Here is an 18,779-nt window from a genome sequence, read left to right as displayed (position 1 = left end):
GTGACCATGCAAACCAAACAAAACAAGGAAGTGAAACCAGGAACTAAAAAAAGAGTCCAAAAACCAAGCAAAACAAAAACATGATTAACACAGACATGACAGAGCCCCCCCCCCCCCCCCCCCCCCCCCCTCCCTTACGGACAGATCCCAGATGTCCAAAAACAACCAACAAAAACAAGATCAAGAGTCATGGGAGGGCGGGAGGGGGACATGGCGGTGGGTCGCCAGACCCCGTGTCCCCGTATCCACCGGGGCAGAGTTAGGTGGCGGCGACGCGTAGAGCGCCGCTGTACCAGACGAGGTGGGCGACCTGGGAATGGCCACATTCGTGGCCGACGAGGAGGTCGGCGAACCTGGCGTGGCGGACGCCCATGGAATGGCCACATCCGTGGCTGACTAGGAGGTGGATGAGTCGTCATCGTGGCAGGCGGCGAAGCTTGGCGTGGCGCGTCAGGCGGCGAAGCTTGGCGTGGCGCGTCTTTGGGTGGCGCGTCTTGGCATGGCGAAGCTTGTCGTGGCCATGGTTGGTCTTGGTCTTGGCATGGTTGGTCTTGGTCTTGGACTTGGTCTTGGCATGGTCTGTCACGACTTGGTCCTTGGCGTGGATTGTTTTTCCGAGGTGCAAAGCAACTTGACTGGACACGACGTGCAGGTGAGGACATGTTTAATATTTAAACTCAAAAGGCTCAAAAGGGTATAAACAAAAAGCGCTCACAGCGGAGGTAAAAAACTTGACTAGGAAAACAAAAGGCGCGCAGAATGGCGGAGAACTATAAACATTAAACAAAAACTTACTTGACAAGGAACTGTAAACATGGCATGAAGAAGCGTGATCATAAAGGGTGCAGAGCATAAATGTGGAGCATGAATGTGATGTCGCCAAGACGAACAACAGAAACAATAACACAGACATGATTAACAACAGGTGCGTGACTCAAAACGTGAAACAGGTGCGTGAAAACTAATGGGTGACCATGGAAACCAAACAAAACAAGGAAGTGAAACCAGGAACTAAAAAAAGAGTCCAAAAACCAAGCAAAACAAAAACATGATTAACACAGACATGACACAAATGAGCTTTTGCATTAAATTAAACGACCATCATAGTATAAACATAAATAGTACGACAATCTTTAAATATTGCGTGTGTGTGTGTGTGTGTGTGTGTGTGTGTGTGTGTGTGTGTGTGTGTGTGTGTGTGTGTGTGTGTGTGTGTGTGTGTGTGTGTGTGTGTGTGTGTGTGTGTGTGTGTGTGTGTGTGTGTGTGTGTGTGTGTGTGTGTGTGTGTGTGTGTGCGTGTGTGTGTGTGTGGCGAAAAACAATGATTTTATTTTTTTTAATAAAAAAAAACAATTATGCACACATTTTAAAAGTCAGATTGCACTGTTGGTGATATGCATTTATTAGAAAAATAGTTTGAAGTTGTTAGTAAAGCAAAAAAAAGTGTGTTTATTTTAATTACTTTAACTAAAATACACGATCAGGCTATAATGGAGCTTTAAACGTACAACGAAATTAACCCGTCCAAGAACAGACATTCAGTAGGCACGGTAGACGGAACAGGATGAATGATCGGTCGCCAGAAGGGCGGCGCCCCGTACACAGATGGGGAAAAAAGGTAAACATGCGGGGAGGAGGAGGAGCAAAAAGTAGATCCAAACTAAGCTCCTGTGATGGGGTGGCTCGGTTTGAGATCAGGAAAAAAACTTGAGCAAAGCACAAATTAACATATTACGGCATCCGGCCGAAGCTGCCGCCACCAGGGGCACTGCTCTGTTGACCACCGTACCACAGGTGCGATACGACGAAGGTGCGTGATGTAGAGGGTGGGGTTACGTGTGTGTGTGTGTGGCGCGTATTTTGCGTGGATGCGCGTATGTGTACGTAAGCCTGAAGAGTCCTTTGTCTTTTGACCTTGGTGCTCTCGCCGTGAATTGATTAACGTGGACCCCGACTTAAACAAGTTGAAAAACTTATTCGGGTGTTACCATTTAGTGGTCAATTGTACGGAATATGTACTGTACTGTGCAATCTAATAATAAAAGTCTCAATCAAAAAAAAAAAGAGTGTTATGGCGATGACACAGCCGGTCAGTCTAACAAAAGTCAACAAACAACGGTTGTGTGTCCATGAGAGACGTAGAAAGAATTTGGACCTTCTTCGCTGCGCTTTCCTTTTAGGGGACTCTGGTAACATTTACCTTGCCAAGCCTTCACAGCGGGAGGGACAAAATCTAGATTAGAATGTTGTGTTTGAGAGGGCAAAAACTAATTTAAACATTTCACTCTAATCGTCCGTTCCTGGTCCTCAAATTCATCATAACTTTGTCTTGCAGAGCAGACAGCTTCTCCAAGAAGTTGTCCAATTTGTGATTTAGTTAAGAAATCATAAAAGTCTAAATGCCCATAGCTCTGCCCATCCTTCAATCATTTCTGGCAGCTTTAGGCTACCTTAGACCTCTGCCAGCATCTTCCGTTAATACACCAGGGCAACGCTTACTACAATTAGCAGATGTTCTGTTATCATGGTTCCAAATAGGTAGATTTCTTCAACGTCCTGGACTGAAAGAATCGACAGGCACATGACCCTCCACTTCTCCTGGCATTCATCGTGTGAACAGCAACAAATGTTTCGTCAGGACAAACCCGAGCTTCTCATTGAGAAGATCTTGTCGTATGCTGGCATGTTGTGAAGTATTTGCGATTCCAAAGATGCGGAGGACCTCGGGCAACGTGCAGGTAAGAAGATTTCTTTACTTCAATACACAAGGCAATGTGACACAAACTGGTGCTATCTTAGCGTAGCATGAATAATAACAAATGGCAAACATAGGTAGCATTAAAATAAACAACAAAACCAACAAACGAATTATCATTTGTAGTGTACAGCAAACAATGGACCTGCAACTACACTGCAAAAAGTCAGTGTTCAAAAACAAGAAAGAAAAATACAAAAATTAGGTGTATTTTATTTAAACTAAGCAAAATTATCTGCCAATAGAACAAGAACATTTGGCTTGTCAAAACTTTCCAAAACAAGTAAAATTAGCTAACCTCAATGAACCCAAAAATACCTTAAAATAAGTATATTCTCACTAATAACAGCTGTACTACTATATGAGTACGTATTTTCTATTGTTTCATTAAAAATAAAACAGCAAAGTCCATTTGGCTGTCATCTGTTTTAATTATGAGACACAATTGTGTCAAAGTCATGATTTTTTTTTTCATGCTTGAAATAAGAAATTATTACTTTTAAAAAGTAGTTTTATACTTGTGAGTGTTGATGACACAGCTTTGCATCAGTTGATATTCTAGTTTCAAGCATGTTTTACTCAATATAGGTCATAAAATCTCAGCAACAAGCTGTAATATCTTATTGAGATCATTTAGGACCAAAACCCTTAAAACAAGTAAAACACTAACATAAAATCTGCTTAGTGAGAATAATTATTTTATCAGACTGAAAATAAGCAAATATCACCTTTATTTGAGATATTTAATTTTACTTAGATTTCAGTTTTTGCCGTGTAAGACAGGGAAAACAACAGAATATAAAGGGGAGTGATTAGGGGCGGGAAAAGGTGAGGACGCTCAATAAACAGAAAGCAGGTGCTCCTAATCAGCCAAGAAACAAAACCAAGGGAGCAAAGGAGCATTGAAAAACATAACAGTCCACTAAACTAAGAAGAATAATACACAAACATCGAAATCCAAATCATAACAGATCTTGTCAATTTTGTTGAGTGGCCAGTTGATCAATTCCATTGTTTTGATTTTGGAGAGCAGTTAAGATGAGACAAGATAAAGAAGCAGGAGAGGGAAGGAAAGCAGAAAAACTCATCGAAAGATTGATTACTCGATTACTACTGTATTTTTCGGAGTATAAGTCGCTCCGGAGTATAAGTTGCACCGGCCAAAAATGCATAATAAAAAAGGAAAAAAACATATATAAGTCGCATTTTTGGGGGAAATTTATTTGATAAAACCCAACACCAAGAATAGACATTTGAAAGGCAATTTAAAATAAATAAAGAATAGTGAACAACAGGCTGAATAAGTGTACGTTATATGAGGCATAAATAACCAACTGAGAACGTGCCTGGTATGTTAACGTAACATATTATGGTAAGAGTCATTCAAATAACTATAACATATAGAACATGCTATACGTTTACCAAACAATCTGTCACTCCTAATCGCTAAATCCCATGAAATCTTATACGTCTAGTCTCTTACGTGAATGAGCTAAATAATATTATTTGATATTTTACGGTAATGTGTTAATAATTTCACACATAAGTCGCTCCTGAATATAAGTCGTGGCCAAACTATGAAAAAAACTGCGACTTATAGTCCGAAAAATACGGTAAATGTTTTTTTCTGCATTTCTTATCTTTTAGCCAACCCCTATGTTGTATTTCTCTAAGAGTTATATGCAATGTAGTGTGCATTGCAAATCAAATGGATGATTATTACAGGGCTAAACAGTCTTCTCAATAAAGTAGCTTTAAATTCCTGGGCATGTCCAGAGGGTTCAGCAGTCGGCAGGGACTGACAAAAAGTATAAGGTCTGTACACAACATTTTCAAATAGAATGTTCTGACTTACCTGGCGACAGCTCGCTGCTCGCCATCATTTAAATCTCCTATAAGAACATTTCACGTTTTGTTCTGGGGAGACACGCGTGCGACACTTTGTTGAAGGAGCGTCATTTTTATGTTTTTATGAGTCTAAAGGTCTCTGATGCCTGATTAAGCACACGCATAGAAGAACACGCCTAGGGGATGGTACCTTTCACATTTGAACCCATACACAGTACCTGGTACACTGCAAAAACTGAAATCTCAGTAAGATGAAATATCTCAAATAAAGGTGATATTTGCTTATTTTCTGTCTGATAAGATAATTCTTCTCACTAAGCAGATTGTATGTTAGAGTGTTTTACTTGTTTTAAGGGTTTTGGTCCTAAATTATCTCAGTAAGATATTACAGCTTGTTGCTGAGATTTGATGACCTATATCAGGGGTCACCAACCTTTTTGAAACCAAGAGCTACTTCTTGGGTACTGATTAATGCGAAGGGCTACCAGTTTGATACACTCTTAAATAAATTGCCAGAAATAGCCAATTTGCTCAATTTACCTTTAAAGGCCTACTGAAACCCACTACTACCGACCACGCAGTCTGATAGTTTATATATCAATGATGAAATCTTAACATTGCAACACATGCCAATACGGCCGGGTTAACTTATAAAGTGCAATTTTAAATTTCCCGCTAAACTTCCGGTTGAAAACGTCTATGTATGATGACGTATGCGCGTGACGTCAATCGTTGAAACGGAAGTATGCGGACACATTGAATCCAATACAAAAAGCTCTGTTTTCATCTCAAAATTCCACAGTATTCTGGACATCTGTGTTGGTGAATCTTTTGCAATTTGTTTAATGAACAATGAAGACTACAAAGAAGAAAGTTGTAGGTGGGATCGGTGTATTAGCGGCGGACTACAGCAACACAACCAGGAGGACTTTGAGATGGATAGCAGACGCGCTAGCCGCCGACCTCACCTTGACTTCCTCCGTCTCCGGGCCGCCGACCGCATCTATGATCGGGTGAAGTCCTTCGTCGCTCCGTCGATCGCTGGAACGCAGGTGAGCATGGGCGTTGATGAGCAGATGAGGGCTGGCTGGCGTAGGTGGATAGCTAATGTTTTTAGCGTAGCTCTGTGAGGTCCCGTTGCTAAGTTAGCTTCAATGGCGTCGTTAGCAACAGCATTGTTAAGCTTCGCCAAGCTGGAAAGCATTAACCGTGTATTTACAGGTCCATGGTTTAATAGTATTGTTGATTTTCTGTCTATACTTCCAGTCAGGGGCTTATTTCTTTTGTTTCTATATGCAGTTAAGCCCGATGCTATCACGTTAGCTCCGTAGATAAAGTGTTTCGCCGATGTATTGTCGTGGAGATAAAAGTCACTGTGAATGTCCATTTCGCGTTCTCGACTCTCATTTTCAAGAGGATATAGTATCCGAGGTGGTTTAAAATACAAATCCGTGATCCACAATAGAAAAAGGAGAGAGTGTGGAATCCAATGAGCCAGCTTGTACCTAAGTTACGGTCAGAGCGAAAAAAGATGCGTCCTGCACTGCACTCTAGTCCTTCACTCTCACGTTCCTCATCCACGAATCTTTCATCCTGTCTCAAATTAATGGAGTAATCGTCGCTTTCTCGGTCCGAATTGCTCTCGCTGCATTGAAAACAATGGGGAAATGTGAGGAGCCTTTCAACCTTTGACGTCACGCTACTTCCGGTACAGGCAAGGCTTTTTTTATCAGCGACCAAAAGTTGCGAACTTTATCGTCGATGTTCTCTACTAAATCCTTTCAGCAACAATATGGCAATATCGCGAAATGATCAAGTATGACACATGGAATGGAACTGCTATCCCCGTTTAAATAAAAACATCTCATTTCAGTAGGCCTTTAACTCTATGTTATTATTAATAATTAATGATATTTATCTTTGTGGAAACACTGATCATCTTAATGATTTCTCACATTAAATATATATAGAAACAGATAAATATCAATATGCAACACTTTATTTTTATATTTTCTCAAAGTGCACATTTTTCAAATTGAACATTTTCAAATGATCACTTCTAAGACAGTCTTGTGAAATCACAATATCCCATTTTAGCTAGCTAGCCACTAACATTTTTTTTAACAAATCATGAATTACTTTGCACCATGTTTGTACAAATAATAACTCATGTAAAATTTAAAAAATAATTTATGGAACATCATTAGTAATTTTTCCTGATTAAGATTATTTTAGAATTTTGATTACATGTTTTAAATAGGTTAAACTCCAATCTGCACTTTGTTAGAATATATAACAAATTGGACCAAGCTACATTTCTAACAAAGACAAATAATTATTTCTTCTAGATTTTCCAGAACAAAAATGTTAAAATAAATTCAAAAGACTTTGAAATAAGATTTAAATTTGATTCTACAGATTTTCTAGATTTGCCAGAATATTTTTTTTGAATTTTAATCATAATAAGTTTGAAGAAATATTTCACAAATATTCTTTGTCGAAAAAACAGAAGCTAAAATGAAGAATTAAATTAAAATTTATTTATTATTCTTTACAATAAAAAAATAAATTTACTTGAACATTGATTTAAATTGTCAGGAAAGAAGAGGAAGGAATTCAAAAGGTAAAAAGGTATATGTGTTTAAAAATCCTAAAATCATTTTTAAGGTTGTATTTTTTCTCTAAAATTGTCTTTCTGAAAGTTATAAGAAGCAAAGTAAAAAAAAAAAAATGAATTTATTCAAACAAGTGAAGACCAAGTCTTTAAAATAGTTTCTTGGATTTTCAAATTCTATTTGTGTTTTGTCTCTCTTAGAATTAAAAATGTCGAGCAAAGCGAGACCAGCTTGCTAGTTGTGGGGAGGCGGGGCCGGCGGACCGACGGCGCCCGCTCCAAGATGGCGGCGAGGAGGCGTGGACAAGCGAGCGGCAAGGCGGGGCGCACTGGGAGCAACGCCGCAATCAGCATAAGGTACGTGGAGCGCGCAGCTGTGGACAGTGCAATCACCCTCTCGGACTATATAAAAGGGTGAGAGACGTGAACATCAAGGGAGGAGATGGAGAAAGACGGCGGACGGGAGGAAACCATCCTCTGCTGCCACGCAAACGACGGCGACGTGCTGCTTAAAAGCAGACGGCGGACGGGAGGAAACCATTCGTGTGCTCACGTGAGAAAGAAGGCAGCTGTTGAAAAGCACGCAAAAGACTCTGTGATTGAAATAATAAAGAAGTCTAAACCGTCTCACGACAATGTCTTCCCTGGATGGTCCTGAGAACCCGCACGACAGTTAGGACTGTCACACTAGTAAATAAATAAAATTTAAAAAATACAGGCAGCTCACTGGTAAGTGCTGCTATTTGAGCTATTTTTGGAACAGGCCAGCGGGCGACTCATCTGGTCCTTACGGGCGACCTGGTGCCCGCGGGCACCGCGTTGGTGACTCCTGACCTATATTGAGTAAAACATGCTTGAAACTAGAATATCAAGTGTTGCAAAGCTGTGTCATCAACACTCACAAGTATAAAACTACTTTTTTTAAAGTAATCATTTCTTATTTCAATCATGAAAAAAACAGAACAGATGACAGCCAAATGGACTTTGCTGTTTTATTTTCAATGAAACAATAGAAAATACGTACTCATATAGTAGTACAGTTGGCACAGTACAGTAAACTGACAGTTAATATTTAAACATTTAACATTTGACATTTCTAACAATTTTGAACAGAAATAGTTCATGCACATTCAGGTAAATTCTTCAAAATTACAATTAAAACAATTTTGGCCGGGGGCCGAGCTGTTTATATGCGCACTAATTGACTGAAAGAGCACGCACTTGGCGCGATGATGTCATGTTATCGATGGAAAAATGCATTTTAGACAATATGATTTGCCTGAGCGGCTAGGAGACCCCGAGAGTAACAAGCGGTTGCCTTGTTGCCTTTCCATTAAGAACAATACATTAGTTTTTAGTATAAGTTTGCTGGTTTCAAGAAATGTAATGCCGAGCGCATATCATTATGTCAAGATAATGGCACTAGCATTTACTTAATTTGAAAATATTTTTCAACATAATGAGCAAAAAAGTCTCTTTTTTTTCTACCAAGAAAAGAGCACTTGTTGTTAGTGAGAATATACTTATTTTAAGTAGTTTTGGGTTCATTGAGGTTAGCTAATTTTACTTGTTTTGGAAAGTCTTGACAAGCCAAATTTTCTTGTTCTATTGGCAGATAATTTTGCTTAGTTCAAATAAAATACCCCTCTTTTTTTTTTTTTTTTTTCTTCTTTTTGAACACTGACTTTTTGCAGTTTAATCAATACCAGCACGCCACTGTACCAATGTTGGATGTGTCTTGCTGGGAGGAAGGCCTCATGGTGCATTTAAACGTTCCGGTTTCAATGGAGTTGAACACAAGCGTGCAAAAGAGACGCGGAGCAGACACGAAAACCAGCCTGCAGTCGTTTATTTAACTTTGAATAAAGGATCAGAACACCACAGTAACCGTATTTTTACCACATTTGCATGCCTGCTTGCTGCGTCCAGTGTCGGTATTGCCACTCTTAGACGGCCGTAAATAATATATAAATATAGATGTATAAGGATTTGCCTCATAATAATTATAATATGATATGTTGCGCAAATGACGATAATTTTAACATAATTTTTTTTCCCAAACACAGTAAAAAAAAAAGTAGATTTTATGATTAAAAAAAACTAGCAACTCAATTTCCTGAATTTTACCATCAAATTTACGATGGTTTTACAGCATATTACTATAAATGGAAAAACATGACCACTTTTTTTTTTACAGTAAAATATTTGGTCATTGTTTTTACGGTGTATTACTGTAAATGGAAAAATGGTAGCAGAGTTTTGTTTAGTTTTTTTCCCAGCAAAATTCTGGCGACTGAGCTACCAATTTATTTTACCGTAAAATGTATTGTCATTTTTACAACATACAATTTTAAAAATAGATTGCTTTGAGTCAAGTAGATATTTCAATATTTGTTTACATTTTTTACAAAAAAAAAATGTTTGGAATGTATGATAACATAATATTGTTGCATTATTAGAGAAAGTTTAAAACATATGAAATTACATGCAATAGGCTACAGTAGGAAGGGGATTTTATGGCCCCATTCATCACTGTTTACCTGACACACGAAACATGACGAATTGAGTAGGGTGCACTATCCACTTTAACCACCAGATGACAGTAGAGTGTTAAATATCTTAATGGTTTTTGTGGCACTTTTAACTTTGACCACACCGTCAATTGCTATGTAGAGTGGCGCTTTCTATAATTTTTAGCAGACTGCATTGCAAAATGATTATGAATGGGGCCATACGAATCCCTTCCCTCCTTTACATGTATGTTTTCTGTCAAAATGGAAAGAACAAATAGATTTAGTAAGAAAAGAGAAAGCACTTCATCGATGCACATTATTTCCAGACATCTGTGATTAAGATTATTACTTTTTAGTGTAAGAAGGTTCAAATTGGAAGTGAGAAACGAAAAATTGACAGCAAGCTGGAAATGTAATTTTATTTTTTAGCTAAAAAACATTGAAAGTGTTTGATTGCGGGACTTTTAAGCTACTTTGATGTGTATTCAGTAAAAATAAGATGAAGGTGAAAAAGTGGCAGTATTTTTCAGTTTGCCCTAATGATATTTGTCATTCATGACATTTCTCTGGAAAATGAAACTGTAGCGTAACATTTTTATCATTCCAATTTACGCTCCGAACTCAAATCAAAGCATTCAGAGCATTTCACCGCAACAAGGCAGCTTTTGCGTCGTTTATTGATTTTCCCTGGCATCGACAGATGTAACGATTTGCAAAAATGTAAAGACGACATCCACTTTTGATATTCGCATGCTCTTCTCCCCGGGGAATCAGATGATTTCTCGCCAGAAGAATTCCGCCTTAAATGTGCCGAGAACTGACAAAAGGGGGCATTGTACGCTCTGAGTGCTGCAAGCTTGCACTGGCGTAATTGTTTGGACATGCTTTAAAAGTCACATTCAGGGACTTTGCGAGTGTACACTTGCACAATTCAACACGTCGGAAAAGGAAGCAGAGTTTATTTAACCCTAACCCTTGTCCATGTATCAGCTGATTACTGACTTATTTTTTCACTTCCTGTGTTGAACATGTTAACTAGTTGCTGTCTTATATGAGGAAAATTAAACAATTTCGAATTATCAGTCCCTCCTGGATTGTGTGTGCTTTTTTTTGGTGATATTTCATGGCATCTTTTTCAAAACATTGCAACATTTTGAGACTTACATTGAGTCAACTTGTGATTTTATGAATTTGTAATTAATATTTTGAGTGTTCCTTTGTACATTAACCTAAAAAGTACAGGAGTTCAACACAAATTGGAAAACAAGTGTTGCATTGATGTTTTACATAGACTTAACAGCAGTGACGTGCAGGCGGGGCCTCACGTGCCATCATGGAAAGAAAAAAAAATTTAAAAGAAAAAAAAATCATTAAATTGTTATATGTATCCAGTGATTATACTATAAAGTTATTTTCCATTTAACTTCACCAGTTTTAGATTATTTTTTATTCAAAATCGCTGAATTTTCACATTTGCCGTTCAAATACTGAGAACAGACTTGCGGTGAGTCACCAGCCAATTGAGGCACGTCACTGACTCGTACTTCAACATGGATTGCGCAATGACTCGGCTAACTGCTGGCCTGCTGTGCAGTGAGACCGTATTGCTATATGGACTATATTATACATTTCCATAGTTTAGTTAGCTGAGGTATATAATGTACAGTGTATTTTGTCAACAACTGTATGTGTGTAACGTATTTCTTGTGCTGAGCGATCATAAAACGGCTGCGAAGACGCACTGGCTGAGGCTCGCAGTAATCCCGCCTCCTGGTGGATAATGCACCCCCGCCGTAGAATGCGCCCCCTGACGGGAGTGTTATATCAACTAAAGCCCACACTTAAAGTTTCCACGTGCAAGATTGAATCTATTTTAAAAAGTTATTTAATAAGAAGCCAAAAAGTGCAAAAACAATAATGTTCGTGTTGGAGGAGTTGTGAATGACTGAAATATGAAATCCGTGCTGCAGTCTGCAGGTGTACCTAATGTTGTGGCCCAGCAGCGGCGCATGGACTTCATTTATAAGTAAAGGTAAGACCATAATAACGTTTTTTTTATTAAATGTGCTTTTTTGTGTGCTACGGTTTGTATGTGTGAAGTTAAAGTTAAGTTAAAGTACCAATGATTGTCACACACACACTAGGTGTAATGAAATTTGTCCTCTGCATTTGACCCATCCCCTTGCTCACCCCCTGGGAGATGAGGGGAGCAGTGGGCAGCAGCGGCGCCGTGCCCGATTTAACCCCCAATTCCAACCCTTGATGCTGAGTGCCAAGCAGGGAAGAATGCTGGTATGAGCTTTTAAACATAACCCGTTAACTGCTGCCAATCAACTGGTGAATTAGATACTCTTTAGGGTTCATATGTTTGTAAATCTGACTGTGATGAAGTCAGTGCCTCACCAGCCATGAACCTCACCGCACGTCACTGCTTAACAGTAGACACGAGATAGCGTTCAAATCAAATCAACTTGATAAAAGCACACTTGGGTCTCCTTGGACGTAACCTCGCTCATCCATGCGGTCTGGACACTGGCCGAGAGTTGGTGGGCGGCCGAGGGTGGAGTCGGCTCTCTTGGTTGCTTTGTTGGGTCTGCTCCTGTCTTTGGCCATGCTCCCCCACCCCAGCAGGCGGTGGTTGAGGAACAACGCAGAGGCCACCACAGTGTATATGTTTTTTTGTTTTTTTTGTTGTTTTACTTTTGTGGCTGTATGTAGAAGTGGCTGGTTGCATCAGCTCTGCTCTTTTAATGTCCTTAATGTCCTTTGTGTTCTCTGATGTTTCCCTCTTACACACACGTTTATGTGTGCTATGGCTATGAGGTTTCTTATTGTATCCCATTAGGTTGAATTTTTTCTTGCCCTGATGTGGGATCTGAGCCGAGGGTATCGTTGTGGCTTGTGCAGCCCTTTGAGACACTCGTGATTTAGGGCTGTATAAATTTTAAAAATAAACTTTGACGAGCATCTGACGAAAGTCAGTTACATTATCATGATGTCTTTTAAAATGTGTTATTAGTAGAAATGTCTGATAATGGCTTTTTTGCCGATATCCGATATTCCGATATTGTCCAACTCTTTATTACCGATTCCGATATCAACCGATACCGATATATACAGTCGTGGAATTAACACATTATTATGCCTAATTTGGTTGTGATGCCTCGCTGGATGCATTAAACAATGTAACAAGGTTTTCCAAAATAAATCAACTCAAGTTATGGAAAAAAATGCCAACATGGCACTGCCATATTTATTATTGAAGTCACAAAGTGCATTATTTTTTTTAACATGCCTCAAAACAGCAGCTTGGTATTTGGGACATGCTCTCCCTGAGAGAGCTTGAGGTGGGCGGGGTGAGGGGGTGGTTGTGGTTGGGAGAGACGGGGTAGGGAGTAGCGGGGGGTGTATATTGTTGCGTCCCGGAAGAGTTAGGGCTGCAAGGGGTTCTGGGTATTTGTTCTGTTGTGTTTATGTTGTGTTACGGTGAGGATGTTCTCCCGAAATGTGTTTGTCATTCTTGTTTGGTGTGGGTTCACAGTGTGGCGCATATTTGTAACAGTGTTAAAGTTGTTTATACAGTCACCCTCAGTGTGACCTGTATGGCTGTTGACCAAGTATGCATTGCATTCACTTGTGTGTGTCAAAAGCCATAGATATTATGTGTTTGGGCAGGCACGCAAAAGCAGTGCCTTTAAGGTTTATTGGTGCTCTGTACTTCTCCCTACGTCCGTGTACCACTCCGTACAGCTGCGTTTTAAAAAGTCATAAATTTTACTTTTTGATACCGATAATTTCCGATATTACATTTTAAAGCATTTATTGGCCGTTAATATCGGCAGTCCGATGTTATCGGACATCTCTAGTTATTAGGGGTAAATTTGAATAGACAACTAATAACAACTAATTATACATAATTGACTTGTTAGTGGTTAATTTTAGAAAAAAAATATATATATTACACCAGGCACCGTCAAGAACACTGCAAAACAAGAACATTTAAGGCGGCAATGAATGGGTTAGAAGGGCCCACACCGATACTCTTTCAGGGGGGCAAGAATTCCTAGCAACGGCCCTGCCTGCTTATGTAAAATCAACACTTCCGGTCGTGCTGTGTGACGGACTGAGACAGAAGCCGCAGTCACGTGACCTGCGTTTGTGTCTCCTCATAGCCCCGCCCATCGTCCCGCCCACAAACAGGACTCTCTTATAGCCGAAGCTGAGCGGCCAAACAGCATACTTTGCTTACATCGTACTGCTGCTACACTTGCCGCATCTACAGCAGCAAACAAAAAAACAAAAAAATGGGAGTGTTGACAATAAGAGTTGAATACTGGTAAGTGTTATCATGTTTGCTTTCATCTCATGTTTATGTCGTTTAAAAGCCGGCGCTGTTGACGCTAGCATGTCTAGCTAACGGCTAGCTAACTTGTCTCTGTGGTGAAACTCAACGTGTTTTGTTTTTTTAATTATCTTTTTTTTTATCTTCTCTGTGTCTCCAAGTGGCAAATGAGGCTACGAGCCCCGCTACACGGAGCTCGCCCGGGTGGTCAAGGATGAGTTTCCTGAGGCGGACTTGTCGGGCTTCGTGGGGAGGAAAGGTACATTAATAACATAACTGATACTGGTGTTACTACTGTGGTGGGGGGGTGGGGGGATGCCGCCATTACATAAACGCTTCAAAGTAAAACAATATTATTTGAGGTATTATTCGTTTAAATGAAACAAGCATTATCAATCAGACAGTTGAGACGATTTCAGTGATATAAGTATAATTTTCCTGTGATAAATATTAAGGAAGTTATTTTTTTAACCCGGTGAAAATGCACAAATGTATGGTCAACCTCTTCAATACAAAGTCAATAGGACTCAATATTGTTGTTAAAATGTCCTAACTTTCTACATATTTGTTTGTATCGTTCGAAAGCTTGTTAAACTTGTTTCACTACGTAAAGCGCTTTGAGTCACGGGACAAAAGCACTATATGATTATAATTAATTGCACGTCACTTAAACAGAAGAATAGGTTTGACAGTCAAGCTGTGGATTTAATTGATCACATTCATGAAATTAGCGTAGGAGGTGATGGAAAATCTGAGTACCGTATTTTTCCGATTATAAATCGCAGTTTTTTTTCATAGTTTGGCCGTGGGTGCGACATATACTCCGGAGCGACTTATGTGTGAAATTATTAACACATTACCGTAAAATATCAAATAATATTATTTATCTCATTCGCGTAAGAGACGAAGCAAATGGCAGCAATCGTCACACACACGTCAGCAATCGTCACTCACACGTTAACCAATAAGAACTTGGCGGGGGAGGGTCATGCCGTAGCTATTAAAATGGATCACATCGACATTGGCGGTAACTCATAAAAACTGAGAAGGACTGAACATGAATGGCACCGAAAAGGAAATCATATACTGCAGATTACAAGCTGGACGTAGTGAAATATGCAGCAGAAAACGGCGATCGAGCAGCAGAAAGAAAGGGAGCGGCGCATACCAGGAGCGACGAGGAAGAAGATTTCATCGGATTTAGCGATCAGGAGTGACAGATTGTTTGGTAAACGTATAGCATGTTCTATATATAATAGTTATTTGAATGACTCTTACCGTAATATGTTATGTTAACATACCAGGCACATTCTCAGTTGGTTATTTATGCGTCATATAACGTACACTTATTCAGCTTGTTGTTCACTATTCTTTATTTATTTTAAATTGCCTTTCAAATGTCTATTCTTGGTGTTGGATTTTATCAAATAAATTTCCCCCAAAAATGCGACTTATACTCGAGTGCGACGTATATATGTTTTTTTCCTTCTTTATTATGCATTTTCGGCCGGTGCGACGTAATACTCCGGAGCGATTTATAATCCGAAAAATACGGTAAACAAGATTGACAAAAATATGAGAGAAATGCTACAAGATGACGGAATTCAACCGGATTTGGCCAGGCTAATAATACAATGTAAAATATTAAGTCCAAGGGTTTTTATTTTTATAAAACATTTTTGTATAACCATTGAATGGGGTTTGGGAAATGTCCCTTTTTACATTCTGCATTTCCAGAAGAGAGCCAAATATATCCTGGACATCAATCAAAGTTTATTTATATAGCCCTTAATCACAAGTGTCTCAAAGGGCTGCACAAGCCACAGCGACCTCCTCGGCTCAGATCCCACATCAGGGCAAGAAAAAACTTAAGCCAATGGGATACAATGAGAAACCTTGGAGGGGACCGCAGATGTGGGGTTATTTATTGAGCGGGCGTCAACCTGCAGTCCACACGTATAGCTTTTGTGTGACTGCCATCTACTGGTCACACTTGGCATTACACCATGTACCAAATAAAATACTTCGAGGTCGGTAGGCACAACCAGAATGAATATGTACATTAGGCGCACAGGGTTATAAGGCACATTGTTGATTTTTGAGAAAATTAAAGGATTTTAAGTGTAGCTATAAGTCCCCAAAATAGGGTATGTTAAATATATTTAGAAGGTCATCACTTTAAAAATATTTTTTTTATTTTCAATTACCCTACTTAATGGAAATTAGTTTACCACGATCTGGCCTGGGACCAATTAGCCCAAAAAATACAGCCATATTTTGTTTTGTTTTCTTGTTGATTAAAGGAAAATCCAATGGCCAAAAGATACAGACCTGGTAGCTTGGCTAACTTTTTAGTTTTGTTCTGTGAATTCTATTTTTGTTCATTTATGAAACAGGAACGATTGATGTGACAGCTCATGTGGTCTGACTCAGTTAAAACTGGTTTGCAGCAGATTCCTGCTCTACAGCACAAAAAGAAAACCACAATCACAGCTAAGGCAACAAAGAGAAACCACGCTTGTGTCCCACCCACACAGACATGAGTCCAGGTCCGTCAGGGCTCACAGGACGACCCGTCCTGCAGAAACGTTGTGTACTTTTTAAAAATGTCTTAATGTGGAAAGAAAAAGTGTTTCACATAAAAAAAAGACGTAATTCTAAAATCGTTAAAAGCTGGGACATGGAGAAGTTCCTGGAAGCATGATCTTGTGATGTGAGCATGCTGTTTGCTCCTATCCTCGAGTGTACTTTGAAGTGTGAAGACTGTATTGTTTGTTTGTCTTCCCTTTTCCAGCCAGCTTTGAGATTGTCATCAACGATCAGCTGGTTTTCTCCAAGTTGGAGCTTGGAGGATTCCCCTACGAGGATGACGTAAGAATCACAGCACAGTTAGAAATATCTGCGGTTTCTGTCTAATGTGTTTGCCTGCAATTTTGTGTCCAGGTGTTGGACGTCATCCAGAAAGCTCGTGATGGCCACCCCTTGCAGAAGATCAGCAAGAGCCGCGCGCCCTGCGTTGTCATGTAGCCGCTGGGAGAAAACCGGCGCGACTTGATGTGCAGCGTTGCAATGAGCTAAAAGGTTACCAGCACACCTTTACCTCCACTAGACAACATCTCTTCTGCTGCTGCCTCCTCTCTCAGCTCCCACTCTGGAGCTCCAGGCCGCTAATGACTAGCACAGCCTAAAAAGCTTCACTCGGCTGTGCTGCGATGAAATCACGCCAGGGTGTTCCTTTTTAACGTGCGAGCGGCGATGAGGAGAAGCAGGGAAGTCAAAGTGGCAGTTTTTGTTTGTTTGTTTAATGCGTCTATCTCGTGCGTTCATCATCTTTTGGCAAGGTCAGTAAAAAAAAAAAAAATGTTTCTGTAATATGCATTTTTGTAATAACGGTTTTCATGTGCTCTGTCATAACTGCCATGCAAATACATTTTTACTTTAGTGTCACGCACAAAAGAAGGAGCATTGCAATTGATTTTATTAAAAGATTTATTAAAGCAAAATGGAGTGCACTACTTGAGTTCAACTAGAGGGGGTGCTGTTAAATATCGCAGTTAAACAGGGGTGTCCAAACTTAATAAAAAAAACAAAAGCGTGCAGGGGCCATTTTGATATTTTTCATTTTCGAAACCAATACAATATATATTGTTACTCTTATGGCTTCCCTCAATTTTGGTGAATGTTAAAGGTCCCCGGTACCAAAATTGGTCAGTCATTAACGTGTTAAAAAGAAGTCACTAATATTTTACTTTGAATGCTCAAATATCTATAAATCAACATCAGATCTATCCATTTACTTTGTCAAATAGAATAAACACAAAATATGCAAGATTTTCCCTCAAAAAAAATGTCAAAGTGGAATATTTGATGTGAATTCATTGGAGCAACTGTCACTGTTGATTTTAATTAGAGATGTCCCATAATATCGGCCGGCCGATAAATGCTTTAAAATGTAATATCGGAAATTATCGGTATCGTTTTTTTTATTATCTGTATCGTTTTTTGTTTTTTTTATTAAATCAACATATAAACACAAGATACACTTACAATTAGTGCACCAACCCAAAAAACCTCCCTCCCCCATTTACACTCATTCACACAAAAGGGTTGTTTCCTTCTGTTATTAATATTGTGGTTCCTACATTATATATCAATACAGTCTGCAAGGGATACAGTCCGTAAGCACACATGATTGTGCGTGCTGCTGGTCCACTAATAGTACTAACCTTTAACAGTTAATTTTACTAATTTTCATTAATTACTAGTTTCTATGTAACTGATTTTATATTGTTTTACTTTCTTTTTTTATTCAAGAAAATGTTTTTAATTTATTTATCTTATTTTATTTTATTAATTTAAAAAAAAAAGGACCTTATCTTCACCATACCTGGTTGTCCAAATTAGGCATAATAATGTGTTAATTCCACAACTGTATATATCAGTATCGGTATCTGTTGATATCGGTAATTAAAGAGTTGGACAATATCGGATATCGGCAAAAAGCCATTATCGGACATCCCTAATTTTAATTGCCGTATTTTTCGGACTATAAGTCGCAGTTTTTTTCATAGTTTGGCCGGGGGTGCGACTTATACTCAGGAGCGACTTATGTGTGAAATGATTAACACATTACCGTAAAATATCAAATAATAATATGTAGCTCATTCACGTAAGAGACTAGACGTATAAGATTTCATGGGATTTAGC

The 18,779-nt window shown here is 39.1% G+C and overlaps 1 protein-coding gene across 1 annotated transcript; it reads left to right on the top strand.

Annotated features, from left to right (window-relative positions):
• Nucleotides 1–13,902: 13,902 nt before the first annotated feature.
• On the top strand, nt 13,903–17,575 carry LOC133651468 (migration and invasion enhancer 1-like). The gene is made up of 4 exons (XM_062049417.1): nt 13,903–14,066; nt 14,234–14,331; nt 16,867–16,943; nt 17,016–17,575. The coding sequence occupies exons 1-4, from the start codon at nt 14,035–14,037 to the stop codon at nt 17,097–17,099; spliced, it is 291 nt and encodes a 96-aa protein (XP_061905401.1). The 5' UTR covers nt 13,903–14,034; the 3' UTR covers nt 17,100–17,575.
• The last annotated feature ends 1,204 nt before the right edge of the window (nt 17,576–18,779 follow it).

The sequence above is a fragment of the Entelurus aequoreus genome, linkage group LG06, assembly GCF_033978785.1.
Source record: "Entelurus aequoreus isolate RoL-2023_Sb linkage group LG06, RoL_Eaeq_v1.1, whole genome shotgun sequence".
Lineage (NCBI taxonomy): Eukaryota > Metazoa > Chordata > Actinopteri > Syngnathiformes > Syngnathidae > Entelurus > Entelurus aequoreus.
The sequence above is the reverse complement of the archived record's forward strand: the minus strand, read 5'-3'. Positions and strand labels throughout refer to the sequence as shown.